This window comes from Aulonocara sp. 'chitande type north' Nkhata Bay, linkage group LG9 (genome assembly GCF_057382095.1).
Source record: "Aulonocara sp. 'chitande type north' Nkhata Bay isolate Kocher_YH1m ecotype deep benthic linkage group LG9, A_spYH_male_GT1.1, whole genome shotgun sequence".
NCBI lineage: Eukaryota > Metazoa > Chordata > Actinopteri > Cichliformes > Cichlidae > Aulonocara > Aulonocara sp. 'chitande type north' Nkhata Bay.
In genome coordinates this window covers 23,068,767-23,081,900 of record NC_141352.1, presented here as the reverse complement: position 1 = coordinate 23,081,900, position 13,134 = coordinate 23,068,767, and the positions used below count along the sequence as shown (strand labels likewise).

Sequence of the window (13,134 nt, the reverse complement as noted above, 5' to 3'; positions counted from 1 at the left end):
TCAGAAAGGCTTCCCAGCTTCGGTACTCACTGATACCTGAACCATCATCCTTTTCCACTGTTTTAGTGCATGATTCCTATTGAAAACGCTATAATTACAGGGCTGGCATTTGTAATAAATTACAAAGTTTTGCATAACTAATCAAATTGGTCCAAAGTACAGTAATGTAACAAGTTACTGCTCTTACTCTTACTTCTCTTTTATTTTTGAGATATATTATAAAGTGCTGCCAGTGCTGGCTTCATTCTCACCAAAATATGTTTATGCAATATTCTCCTTTCTGTTGGATTTGTGCAAATTCTCGATTAAAGAGTACAGCAGAAACATCTTTTGCATGCCCGCCATATGAATATAGAGATTAGTGCTGCTATTTAGGCATGTGTACGGTTTAAAGCTACATAACTGATAATATATCTTCCATAATTTTGGTTTATAGCAAACATAGTTTTACAATCAGATCAGATGTTTTCAATCAGATGTTTTCCAGATGTTATTGCATGGTGGATCAAAACCTGATGGTGCATTTCTGTATTTATACATCCATCAGTTTTTATCTACTGATGATCTACAACACTGCTGGCTGAAATCCGAACCATAACAGAGCCCCCACCATGTTTTACAGATGGCTCCACAAACACTGATGACAGGTGGAATCCAAATTTTTTCCATAAGACTTGTTGCCACTGATTTTCAGTGCGGTTCTTGTGTAGTTTTACACACTTCAGCCTTTTCTCCCTGATCCTCTTCCTTAAGAATGGCTTCCTGACAGCCACCCTTTCACTGAGACAATTTGTTATGAGGCTTCAGTGAACAGCAGATGGATCAACTGAAGAGCCAGATGCATCTCTCAGGTCCTGTGTCAGGTCTTTGCCGGATTTTTTCCCCCTGTTACTTAAGGACAAGACTTTCAGATGCTTGTCGTCTGCTGCAGATAGTTTTTTTAAGGACAGACATTTTTCTTTTGTCTTCCATTTGTCCGGTTTCCTCAAACATTTTAAGGACAAACTGCACACCATGCAGAGATATGCCAAGTCTGGGAATCCCCTTATGGGCATTCTTCATGGATTGAGCTAAGGCGATGTCAGTAACAAAATGTCAAAAGATGCATTTTTTTGTTTCTTTTACTCATCTATTGGTCCATTTGTTGAGTGTAATGCTTTTGTTGTGCTCAAAAGACTCACAACTCAGTGTTAAGTGGTTTAGCAAGGACTGGACTTAAAATGAGATTGCCCAAAGACAAATGTTGAAGGACTCAGAAAGCCTGGAGAACTACTCCTCAAAACCTCCTTAAAAATGACAAGAAATCCTGGCTCGGTGGAAATGAAATATAAAGAAATGAGGGTGGCTCAAGATAGACGTTTGCACAGCGCTGCAGTAATCAAGCATACATGTGCACAAAGTAAAAAGTACAAAACAGTTAACTGTACAATTTTATATTTCGACTTTTCTTTTTGTTTAAGACTCATATGAGACACAAATCTTTGGGTTTGTGTCAGGAAGGGTATATGGTGTAAAAAGCCTGCCAAAGCAAACATACAGAGCTACCCTGAGTCATGACTCCCTTGTAAATAAGAGAGCAGTCAAAGTAGCGGCTAAAGTCAGCAGATTCTAACGATAAAGCAAAGAAGCTCACAAGTGCACTTGCTGTACTAAATTCTAACCAAACTACAACCTATTTTGTTCTTCAGGGCTAACCCATTACAGTCTGTGTTCATTTTTAATATACATATTCCCCCTGTCTGCAAAAAGAGTGCAAAAGTGAATATTAAAGTGGCAGCTGTTAGAAACGATGTGAAACAGAATCAATGCGTAAAAAAAATGCGTTGGGTTCACACTCAGCACCCTCACAGCAGGCAGCTCTTTTCAGTGAAAATGCTCCGAAACTGTGCTGTTCACCACAGAGGCATCAAACAGCACGCACAATAGCTAGATAGCTAGATTCTAAATAAAAGCTGTTGTTGTTGCACAAGCGCTTGAAGTTTAAATGAGCACCTGGTTACTAAGTTCAACACAAAAAGCATTAAATATGTCAATTTTCTGCTTTCAATTTGCACCTGCTGCCTCCAGAAAACCCACTTTCAACTAAACTGGAGCCTAAAAAGGTAAACAAAACAGACATGTAAGAGCTGTACTCACTGTATAGTGAGTTTGCCATTCAATAGTATTATCCAAATGTTTAATATACATTATTACCTATAAAGTGCACTCAAAGTACCCAACAATGCTTTAAAAAAAGAAGTGTGCTACATTACAGCGCATTACAACACAACCTGCTAGTAAGGAGGTTTTCTTTAATAACTGATTGTTATAATATGTATTTTTTCAATAATTAATGGATATAAGGATATAATATAAGGATAAGTGCAAGAAAATAGAAGGATGAATGTTAGTATTTACTGCTGTTGTCTGTCAGCTTTAAACTGTGTGACAGCAACAATGCTATGAGTGGCAAATGCTGGAAACAACATTATTTTTCAATTATAAGATTTTAAGAATATAGGACATAATAAAAAAATATTCTAATCCTTAAAAGGTCTTAAAATGAATGAAATACAACCTCATATCAACTACAAAACATTGCATGTGCCTAAATTAAAGCCTCCAAACCTCAAATAAAAGCAAAGGTGTGAAGACTTGTGGGCCAAAAATCCTCCATAATAATGTGAGAGACTGATAAAGTCATACAGACAACCTTCTGCTAAAGGTTCTACAAGATACTGAATCATGAGCCGTACTGTATGTAGCATGGTTTAAGTGCCTTTATAAGCAGTAGTGAACAATAATTTATTTAAAAAAACTGATTTCAACAAACTCACCTCAGCAAACACAGAAAATGCAACCATTTCAGGCATGAATGCTCGGGCTAGTTGTTATTTATCTAAACAGAAAACAGTTTTTTCAGGGGACACGGCAGATCTGTGTTCAGCGTTTCTTGGAGGACGTCAGATCTTCTGTGCTGTCGCACTTGCTCTTCAGTAGTGGTGAGATCAGAGCTGCGAAATGTACCTAAACACAACTCATCTCTCTCCATACTACCTTTGCTGTGGCAGATGTTTCGACGCAGACTTGAGCCCAGGTGTAGACGCTTACCACATCCTCACTGCATCTCTTACACCTTCTGCACGGTGGAGGCCAGTTTTCCTCATGACCAGCAGCACAGGAGCTGGTAACTAAAACGATGACCGAAATGCATTTATTTTATTCGTGAAAAGTCAAATTGCACGTGAAGATAAGGATGTAGGTGTTACCACTGTATATATATAACATATAAAATAAAAGAAGAAGGAAAAGAAAACCTGTCTGTGTTGCACTACAAAATTAGATGTTTATTCCCAGACGCTAAACAGCGGCATGCATTTACACTACAATTTCATTTGTGAGATACTTCTATTATTACTTGAGGAACAGTGGATAGGTTTTCCTCTCCACACAGAGGATAATATCAGAACGTATGTGGTAACAACAACTGGCATGTGCATGAGCCCTCAACATAGACTCATAAAAATTTACATAGGTGAAGCATTATGACGAAAAAGCTAATTTCTGCAATAACAGGGTGCTAAATATTTTTTGCTGCAGGGCCAGATTTGTTTCCCGCCCCAATGTGGACATAAAATGTTGATTAGAAATCACTATAATAAGGTTCCAGTTGCATTGTATCCTGTAACAAACTTTGCAGCAAGCAAGAGTAATAAAGGAGTCGATACTTAGAGTTAATGCAGAATTAGTTGGATTGTTCCTCCACAGGATTCTGTAAATTTAGGGTGGAAAATATTTAAAATGCACTTAATTAGAAAAATTGGATGTTTAGCTCTAAAAACTGAAAATGATCCATGTTTTCTTTCTTAAACCAAAATTTTACTGGTAAAAAAAAGAGAGCTTTGTCTTTCCTATTCCTGCATTTTATGTCAGATTATGTTACCAAACAGGTAGATCAGTTATTAAATTGATACATTTAATTTATTATAATAAAGAAGTGTAACTGGTAGTAATTGTTCACCATTAAAAAGAATGGCAGATTTTATTTATGAGAGCCAAGAATTATGCAAAGCGTGATTTTGCAAATAAATGCACCTTGTCGTGCACTGAGTGTCTACACATGGCTTTGTGTTCATCATTATAAGTGTGCAAATGTCTTTTCTCCCCTCCACCCACTCCCACCCCTGCATCAACCCCGGTTTTCTCTGTCGTCCCTGAACACACCGGGCCCTCTCCTCCTCATCATCAGCGTCAATCTGTGGCTGTCACTCGGAGCCGGACAGTGACTAACGACACTCCCAGTCAGTCAAACACTTATCACCACACAGGTAACACACAGGCCTGGAAATGACTGACATGAAATGGAAACGTCTCTCATTCTGTGGGCCCGGGAGCTGAAGTGAAATATTAGCTGTGGGAGAGATGGCGGATGATAAGCGGCTCCTTGTTTGGGCTGGAATTGCGGAGGTCCAAGTTCTATTACATTTCTTCTGTGTGTGTGTGAAGCTGCTTCTTGCTTTCCTCATGAACCAGTTTACAGCAACAAGCTTTGAATTTAACAATGAACCTAACTTCCAGCATAAGCTTATTTGTGACTTTCTCTAGCAGTAAATGGAGCTCAGAGCCGGTGGGTCACTGCTGATATGTAAGCCATTGTCCCTGCAGCTTTCGGATGTCCATAAGAAACAGACCGCAGTCTGCTCAATGTCAGTGGGTCACATATGTTTCCACTGTCTCTCCTATTACTCACAGACTCCACAGTATCCTCCCTCCATCCCTCTTTTTTCTTTCTCACTCACCTCTCCTTTATGCACACACGCACGCAATTCCCCCTGTGCAGAAAGATGGATGGGATGTTCCCAACCACAGGTGCTGCTCTACTTGTGAGTCTTTTTGCATTCTTCACTGCACGATCCAGTCCTGCTTTTAGAGTTATGTATGGCAGTGAGTTCAGTCTGTTTGTAGCTCAGTGGGAATGGGCTGATGTTCAAAAACAAAGAAAAACTCACTGACTTCATATTTAACCCCGCTTTCCCAGACTTGGTCTCCCAACCAAAATCGCCACTAGATGGGGTTGATTTCTTTTCCAACTTGTCTGTTTGCTGTTGACCCTATTGAAACCTAAACTAGGAGCTTTCTGCTGTGCACATCACACCACCTTGTGGCTGATATTAGTAGCAGCCTGAAATAAAACAATATAGCAAAGCTTTTGCTGTATACACTAGCAGTTTGGTACTTTTATGGCAGCAATTCCCAACAAAAGGCCTGTCCATACAAAGAGTTGAGGGTGTTGTAATGTTCAGTGTGTTTGTAAGACAAATATATGCACAAATGGGAATATAAATTAGTGTTATTCAGTAGTTCAGTAGGTTTAAGATTACAGTTTTTTCTGATTGCTTACAGTTTTTTCTGAATGCTTAAACCCTAACTGTGATTCCTGTAGCACAATCTCTAAAACTATTCAGACTTATAGCAAAACCACTCACTGAGTTTGCAAAACTAAAAGCACAAAAACTGCTTTGCACTCAGTTTGCAATTTTGTAACACACACTTTGCAAAACTGTAGGCACAATTCACTGCACAACACTCAATTACCAAATTTCCAACACACTCCTAGCAAAAGTATACACATGTATGGCTATCATTAACACTAATTTGCCAACTGTCTGGCACACTTTCACATGTGAAAACTTTTTTAGATAATTCGTTCACTTTGCAATCTGCCTAAGCACTATAATACAGGTAAGCTGTGTGTGCGGAGTACAATGGAGGGAGCAGAAAGAGTGAGAAGAAGAGGAGGCCGAGGAAGAGGACGTGGAGGTGAAGAAGTAGGATGAAGAGGACGACAAGGACAAGGAGGAGCAAGAGGAAGATGAGGAGGGGGGAGAGGAAAATGAGGAGGGGGGGAGAGGAAAATGAGGAGGGGGGAGAGGAAGGGTAGGAAGAGTAAGAAATAGAATTACTGATGACATCAGAGCTACAATAGTGGACCATGTAATCAACCGTGGAATGACCCTGAGGGAAGCTGGCCAACGGGTCCAGCCTAACTCGAGCCGCTACACTGTAGCAAGTACCATAAGGACATCTTGAAATGAGAATCGGTTAGTACAGTCACTTCGCACAAAGATTTGTAGCACTGCCATATGCCAATGAGAAACACACCAATACCATTGATGTAAAAATACTGAAATTGTTACTTTACAGAATTGCTAGATGACCAGATGCTGGGGGCAGAGGAAGCATGTTCACTGCAGACCAAGTAACCCATATAGTCATTATGGCGATTGCAAATAATCCTATACTTGGAAATGAACACTTGTGTTTGTTTTGATGTGTTTGAATAAACACCAGTACTTGAAGTTTGGATCCCTCTATGCTTATGGATCTATGACAGAAGTATGAGCTCAAACTGACATAGCCTACCTTGTGCACAGAGAAAGCAAAAGCCAGATGTGTTTTGTATTCATACCATCAGTGTGCAGTTGGCGCATTGTGTGCTTAGTAGATGATGGCTTGTGTGTACTGTTTGATACGGAAACACCACTTTTACGAAGGTGTGAAGAGTTAGTCTAGCTGTGTTCGCTTTTGCAAGAGAACTACAATGTTTTGATTATTGGGTGACAGGTTTTCTTATTTGTGTGAAGAGTTTTGCAAAATTAGCCAATAGTTACAAAAAATGTGCTTAAGCAATCAGAAAAAACTGTAAGCACATTTTTTGTATGTACGCTATGAAGGAAAAAAGACATGAAGCCTAAAAACATGCAAATCCCTGACAGGCACTCACCAGCCCCTTTGTTAGGTACAGCTGTTCAGCTGCTTGTTGACACAAATGTCTAATCATCCATCACATGGCAGCAACTTAGAGTACGTACACATGTAAACGTGGTCGAGACGAGCTGCTGAAACTAAGCTTGAGAATGGGGGAAGAAAGGTGATTTAAATTGCTGTCAGTGTGCTGTGGTTGTTGGTGACAAACTGGTTTATTTCAGAAACTGTTAATCTGCTGGGATTTTCCCACAAAACCATCTCTAGGGTTTAGAGAGAATGGTCCGAAAAAGAGGAAATATCCAGCGACAATTCTCTGTTTGAAAATATCAGGAGAGAGTGATTAGATGACATTGAGCTGATAGGAAGGTAGCAGTAACTCAAATAATCGCCTGTTACAACCAAGGTACGCAGAAGAGCATCTCTGAACGCACAACATATAAAACACTGAAGTAGATCGGCTACAGCTGCAGAAGGTGCTACTCCTGTCAGCTAAAAACAGGAAACCAAGGCTACAGCAACACTCATCAAAACTGGACAATGGAAGATTGGAAAAATGTTGCCTGGTCTGCTGAGCCTTGAATTCTGCTACAATATTTAGATGGTGATGGGTCAGAATTTCCTATAAACAACATGCAAGCATGCCTTGTATGAGTGGTTCAGGTGGTGGTGTAATGGTGTCGGGGGAAATATTTTCTTTGCACATTTTGACCCCATAGTGTCCCCATCTTCTGTTGGCTGTTTCCTCTTGGATAAAGCAGCATGACACAAAGTTCAAATCATCTCAAACTGGTTTCTGCAACATGTCAGCGTGATAACTGGCCTCCACAGCCATCACAGGTCGATCCAATAGAGCATCTTTAAGATGTGGTGGTTCGGGAGATTCACAACATGGATGTGCGGCACCTTGTTGAATCTGTGTCGGAATAACCTTACGTTGCAGGGTGTGCGTAATAAAGTGGATAGTGAGGGTAGACTAACATGTACAGTCAGCACATCCTATGTTAGCTCTGCAGTTTTGTTTAAATCAGTAACAGGAAACTAAAACAGGGCATTTAAGCCCATCTAATGCCATTTCATTGTGCGTGTGTATGCATTAGATGTTACCTTAATAAGCTATAACTATTTTTCCTTGTAACCCAAAGCCCAGTGTAATCTTTCACTGGATCAGTTATGAAATAAAAACACTGATGCAAAAAACAGATCTTCACTTCTGCTTCTAAGACAAACCGTGGGACTGACCCCGACTTGAGAAACTGAAAAACCTATAACGAAGCACTTCATCTTACCACAGTGCTGCGCGCCCCTTCGGTTATTGCGTAACATTCTTTTCCCTTGAATTCATATGACCGGGACATTGAGGACATCTGTAGGGAGGCCTCAGCTCTGCATTTAAGCGGGAACATCTTGTTGTTGACTTGACTGATGGTTTCCTGTCGTGAGATGAAGAAACAGCACAAAAGAGGCACTTGAAAGAACGTGTCTGTGGTCTCACCTGAATCCAGCAGGTATGTAACTATGCAGCAGTCTCTGTGGTCACCTTGGTGACCACAAAAGCACCTCATATTTTGTTTCCTGCAGCTAACAGGTACTTTGTGGTGTGCTTTGCTTCTACCACCTGTCTCTTGTTTTTGTCTTCCAGCACAGGAATTTGTATTGTATTGGTTAAAAATTTAAGATCAGGTTATCTGACATCTGCTGCTTCTGATTGTGGGCGCCGGGAAGAGTAAACAAACCTCTCGTAGCTCATCAGCAGCAAATTTAAATGCCAGCTTACTGATACTTGAATGACTTGATGTTTTCAGGCCAGATAAGTTAGAAACAAGCACTACTATGCAGGGATTGACTTGCACGTGCCATTAAAAACTGCGCATATGTGTATTTAGTGCACCCTGCTGAAACGTTACCTTTTGCATGAGAGTGGAGCTGCAGTAGAATTGGAAAGTTTTTCAAGCTGTGACACCTGCCTGCACGGATGTCTGTCACCTGTCTGAGCTACAGCCGTTGTGAGACCGCTGTGGGAAATGTCTTTCATGGCAGTATGAATGGCTAACGTTAGCTTTCGCTGTGAAACTGCCAAGTCATACCCAAACAAGGTTCAATCATAAAACAGTGTCAGCAGACAGGATGGCATAGACTTTTAATATGAGGATGTGTACTCAGATTGAAAACAGTGAACTTGCCACATTCGAGTATGTTTCCCACCACACTAAATACGTTATACTAGTGAAAGCATTTAAATACTTCCCCAGGTATAAACTGCTGATCTCATCACTTAGCCCCTGCAGAAAGGGGTACTTGAACCGACCGTTGAAGACTCATCCTGTTTGTTGTTGTGCGGTGAAGTATTGAACATAAGCAGCATAAACTGGAGTATGAATCGTTTTTTTAATGTTTCGTAGTCATTTAAAGCAGCACACAGCAAATACATGATGGAACAAATGTTTAAAAAAAATACAAACAGTATTTACAGTAATGTACAGTTTTTACAGTAATTTCAGATAAAAATGTGCCTGTTACTGTCAGTATGTGGTTGAAATTAATGTAAAGGCTTTTTTTTTTAAATTGTTGTTACTTTTGAAGTTGAAAATGCCATTGTTGCTCCTCTAATGTGGAGTAATGCATGAAGAACATAGTGGAAAACATGAATTGGGCTCAGATCTCAGGTACGGTTAGGGAAAATGGGCAGTTATATGGAAAGGGCAGGAGTAGTATCAGTGTCTGACATGAGAGAGGGGCGTTTGGGAACTGCCTGCGTTTTACTGAGCCCTCCTTTGCTCATACCTCCAATGCAAGTCCTCACCATCCTTTGCAGGTCTTGTCTGAACCGAACTCCAATGAAGACGTAGAGGAAGGGGTTGAGGCAAGCGTGTGTATATGCCAAACTTTTGGCAACCTGTCCAGCTATATCAAAATTAATTACAGTGTCACAATCTGTGTAAGTCATATTAGTTGCCTGTCTGGCTTCCACAATCAGCAGGCTATTGTAAGGCAGTTGAGAGAGGACAAAAACAAACACCACAGCAAGGATGACACGGAGGGCCTTGTGCTTTTCAAAGCTCTTGGCCTGCATAAGTGTGCGAATGATGACAGAATAACAAAAGAACATGACTAGTAGAGGAATGCAGAAGCCCATGCAAATCTGCAGGGACAGCACGAGGATCTTTGTATGATTGTTTACATTGTTCCAGTAGACCATAGTACAAAATTGCATTTCTTGAGATATCTTCACCTCGGCGAAGATAAACTCAGGGAGTGTGAGGAGAGCAGAGACAAACCAGACACCAAGGCAAGCAAGTTTGCTGTAGAACAGCCTCTTTTTCTTTAGGTTTTGGGCCTTAATAACTTGAACAATAGCAATGTATCGGTCCACACTAATGCAGGTGAGAAGAAACATGCTGCTGAAGAAGTTGATCTTATAGACAGCGGACACTATTTTGCAGAGAGTGATGCCAAAATCCCAGCCTTTAATGGCATCGACTGCCCAGAATGGAAGCATGCACAGGAAAAGGAGATCAGCCACTGCCAGATTTAGCAGGTACACATCGGTCATTGTTTTCAGGCGGTTGCGCACAGTGGTGTAGATCCAAACCACCAGCAGGTTACCCACAGCACCCAGGATGAAGATGATCCAGAAGAGCGGCGGCTCGTACTGCCCACGAAACTCTCTGACCCAGGTTCTGTCACACATGCCTGATTCGTCAGTTGGCAGAGAATAGTCCTCGGTCTGAAATCAGAAAGCAGGTTTTCTCGTGAGGTATTAAAGACAACTGTTTGCAACAGATGCACTGTCTTTTTGTCTTGCTTTGAGTTTCCTGTCACGCATTTTTTTTTATCTCTCTCTCTCTCTCGTTGAAACCCAACTCACTCTCTCTTGGTTACTTGTTGGTGGTTAAGATAAGATGTTTACAATGGGAATACAGTGAAATTACATCAAACACTGTCTGTGACGTGCAAGCTAACCAGAGTATGCAAAAAAAAACTGCCGTCAGGTGCAGGTGCCGTGTCTGTACTGGAGAAACCACACTACTGCACAGTTTCCTGCTGCTATCCAACCCTGAGGCGAAGGGGGGGGGAGTGCGAACGATCCCGAGGGGCTCCAGAAAGGGGCCCCCTGCAGAACTCAGGACCCCCAGAAGCATGGCATTTAGATATAGGGCAAAGATAAAAAGCGGCGTCTTGGTGTTGAGATACAATGGAAAATTTGATGCGAACTACAGCCGTGGCTCTCTGTGGTAATTTAGTATTCTAGAGATGTCTGCTTTAGATAAATCGACTACACTTGGGTCACTAAATGGATTCTTTTACACTTTCAATAAAGATATATAATGGCAAATAAACAAACTCAGGTTTTGTGTACATACAGATTTTTAAACAGCATCTTAAATTAAGTTTTACGGTATTTTTGAATACTTTAAATACAGCAAAACAATACAAAATGTCACTTAAGCACTCCATGTGTAAGCAGGCAATACTAAGAATGGCAAGTCTACTATATATAGAATACAGACATTAGTGTTTATGAGTTTTTTCAAAGTAATACTCACTGGAGAATATGTTGTTTCATTGAAATCACTGTAATCCTCCATGATTGCTACAAAGGAACCAGAAAATGTTCAAATTAAAAACAAGATTAAAAACAAGATTAAAAAAATAGATTGCAAAAATAAAATAAAAAGTAAAAAATAAATAAATAAAATAAACATTAAATAGAACAAACTAAATATAACCTGGAGCTGAACTAAATGTTAAATGGAAACATCTTTTCAGCAGACCAACAAATTACTTACCCGCTCAGTAAGGCCGTAGTAAGCAACTTCACAGTCACAGGGTTGTCACTTTTACCAAGCACGACTCATCTTCACTAACTTATATGGTTTCTCTGCAACCACAGAATCACGTGACGATATCAGTTCATTTCCCCTCTAGGCCTTTGTTGATGCACGCGCATGTCTTTATTACAGCTAGCAGTACTTCAAAAACTAGCATCAGACATGCATGGTTTCAAACACTGACAACGTTGCACCAGTTTAAAGGAGAAGTTGTGATTTTTAGGCTGCACCATCTGAACCCTGACCATCAGGCTGGAACCAAAGCACATTCTCTCCACAGCTGATTGGGTTCGATCGAGTCGTGGCCCATTTTGTACACACAGGTGTGGAGCACTTAGAGCAGGAGATGAGTGATGCGTGAAACTGAAAACCAAAGTGCGATTAAAGCCTAAAGCTAAAAGATCGTGGGCGCTGCTGTTTCTTTGCAGTTTCAGTGGTCTGAAATTCAGACGATGTGGGCTTGTGTCAAAATAACAGTATGTGTAAGCCTTCTTGTTTCTTATTAGCATGTGCTCTTACTTAGTAAACAACTCATTGTCTGCATGAGAGAAACCGTGATTTCCCTTTGAAGTATGAGGAAATCAAATCTGGGAAGTAAAAAGTTCGTTTGGTAATGCCTAGACTAGGCTAAAGGGAGTTTAATAAAAAACATGATCATGCTGGATGCTGACCACAGTGGTGCAAAACAAATGAAGAAGAAAGTCCCTGACATACCACCTGACATCCAAACAAAACTGAAAACATAAAGTCATCTTGTGACCCGGGATGGAAGATGATGATCACACTGTGACACACTCATCAACAAGAGCCTGACACACTTTGAAAATGATTATAGATCAAATTATTGAAATAGTTCATCTGTTTTTGCTTCCTTATAGGGTTCTCTTGGGGGGCTATTTTGACCTCTCAGAAGGCCCTCCGTATGACTGAGTGTGTTGTATTCTCAAAGTTTCACTTCCTGGCCTGGATTCCTTAGCACTTGAATCAAGAGGATGAGCGTGCGAGCCATTACCTCTTCAAATTTCTACCAATTGCTCACTGGTTGCGTTTCTCGGTTTTGATCGGCGTGAGGCACGAGGAAATGAATATGTCATGATCAGTATTTACCTTCTGGGAACAGACTGTTGAAAGTGTAGCAGCCTGAGAGGTTTCACTCACTATTTGCCATCTACCAACTGTCAAAGTGCGGCTAATTGCATGGCTTTGATCTGTGGGAATGAAAAGCACCATAGCAGAGAGACCATTACATACCGTCAAACGGAAAGTTTCGTTGGCATCGGTTGATGACGGCGCCACATCAGGCTCCAAATTGAAGATGAGATCACCTTTCGAATCTTTGATGCAGTGGCTTTATTGGGAACTTTCTATGAAAAACAAACCAGTGGACATAATAAGTGCGTAATCAAAGTTTAGTGCCCTTTCAGTATCAGTATCAGGGTCAAAATGGCGAAGTCATACATCGCAATCCATCAATCTCCAATAGCTGTCATAGAGTGAGAGACAGGGTACAGGTAAGGTCAACACAAAGACGCAGACAACCATTTAACAAGTGCAGTCA

The 13,134-nt window shown here is 40.7% G+C and overlaps 1 protein-coding gene across 1 annotated transcript; it reads right to left on the bottom strand.

Moving 5' to 3' along the window:
- Nucleotides 1-9,120: 9,120 nt before the first annotated feature.
- LOC147322171 (C-C chemokine receptor type 9-like) lies at nucleotides 9,121-12,924 on the bottom strand. Its single transcript, XM_086305172.1, has 4 exons — nucleotides 12,828-12,924; nucleotides 11,535-11,626; nucleotides 11,292-11,338; nucleotides 9,121-10,471 (listed from the first exon to the last, which is right to left on the bottom strand). The coding sequence occupies exons 3-4, from the start codon at nucleotides 11,331-11,333 to the stop codon at nucleotides 9,434-9,436; spliced, it is 1,080 nt and encodes a 359-aa protein (XP_086161298.1). The 5' UTR covers nucleotides 11,334-11,338; nucleotides 11,535-11,626; nucleotides 12,828-12,924; the 3' UTR covers nucleotides 9,121-9,433.
- Between the last annotated feature and the right edge of the window lie 210 nt (nucleotides 12,925-13,134).

What these genes read in the sequence shown, in the direction of transcription:
- LOC147322171 (XM_086305172.1), bottom strand. Translation starts at nt 11,333, where the DNA reads ATGGAGGATTACAGTGATTTCAATGAAACAACATATTCTCCA. An exon ending in ATGAAACAACATATTCTCCA is followed by an intron (nt 10,472 to 11,291) that starts GTGAGTATTACT and finishes TTCTGATTTCAG; the next exon opens with ACCGAGGACTATTCTCTGCC.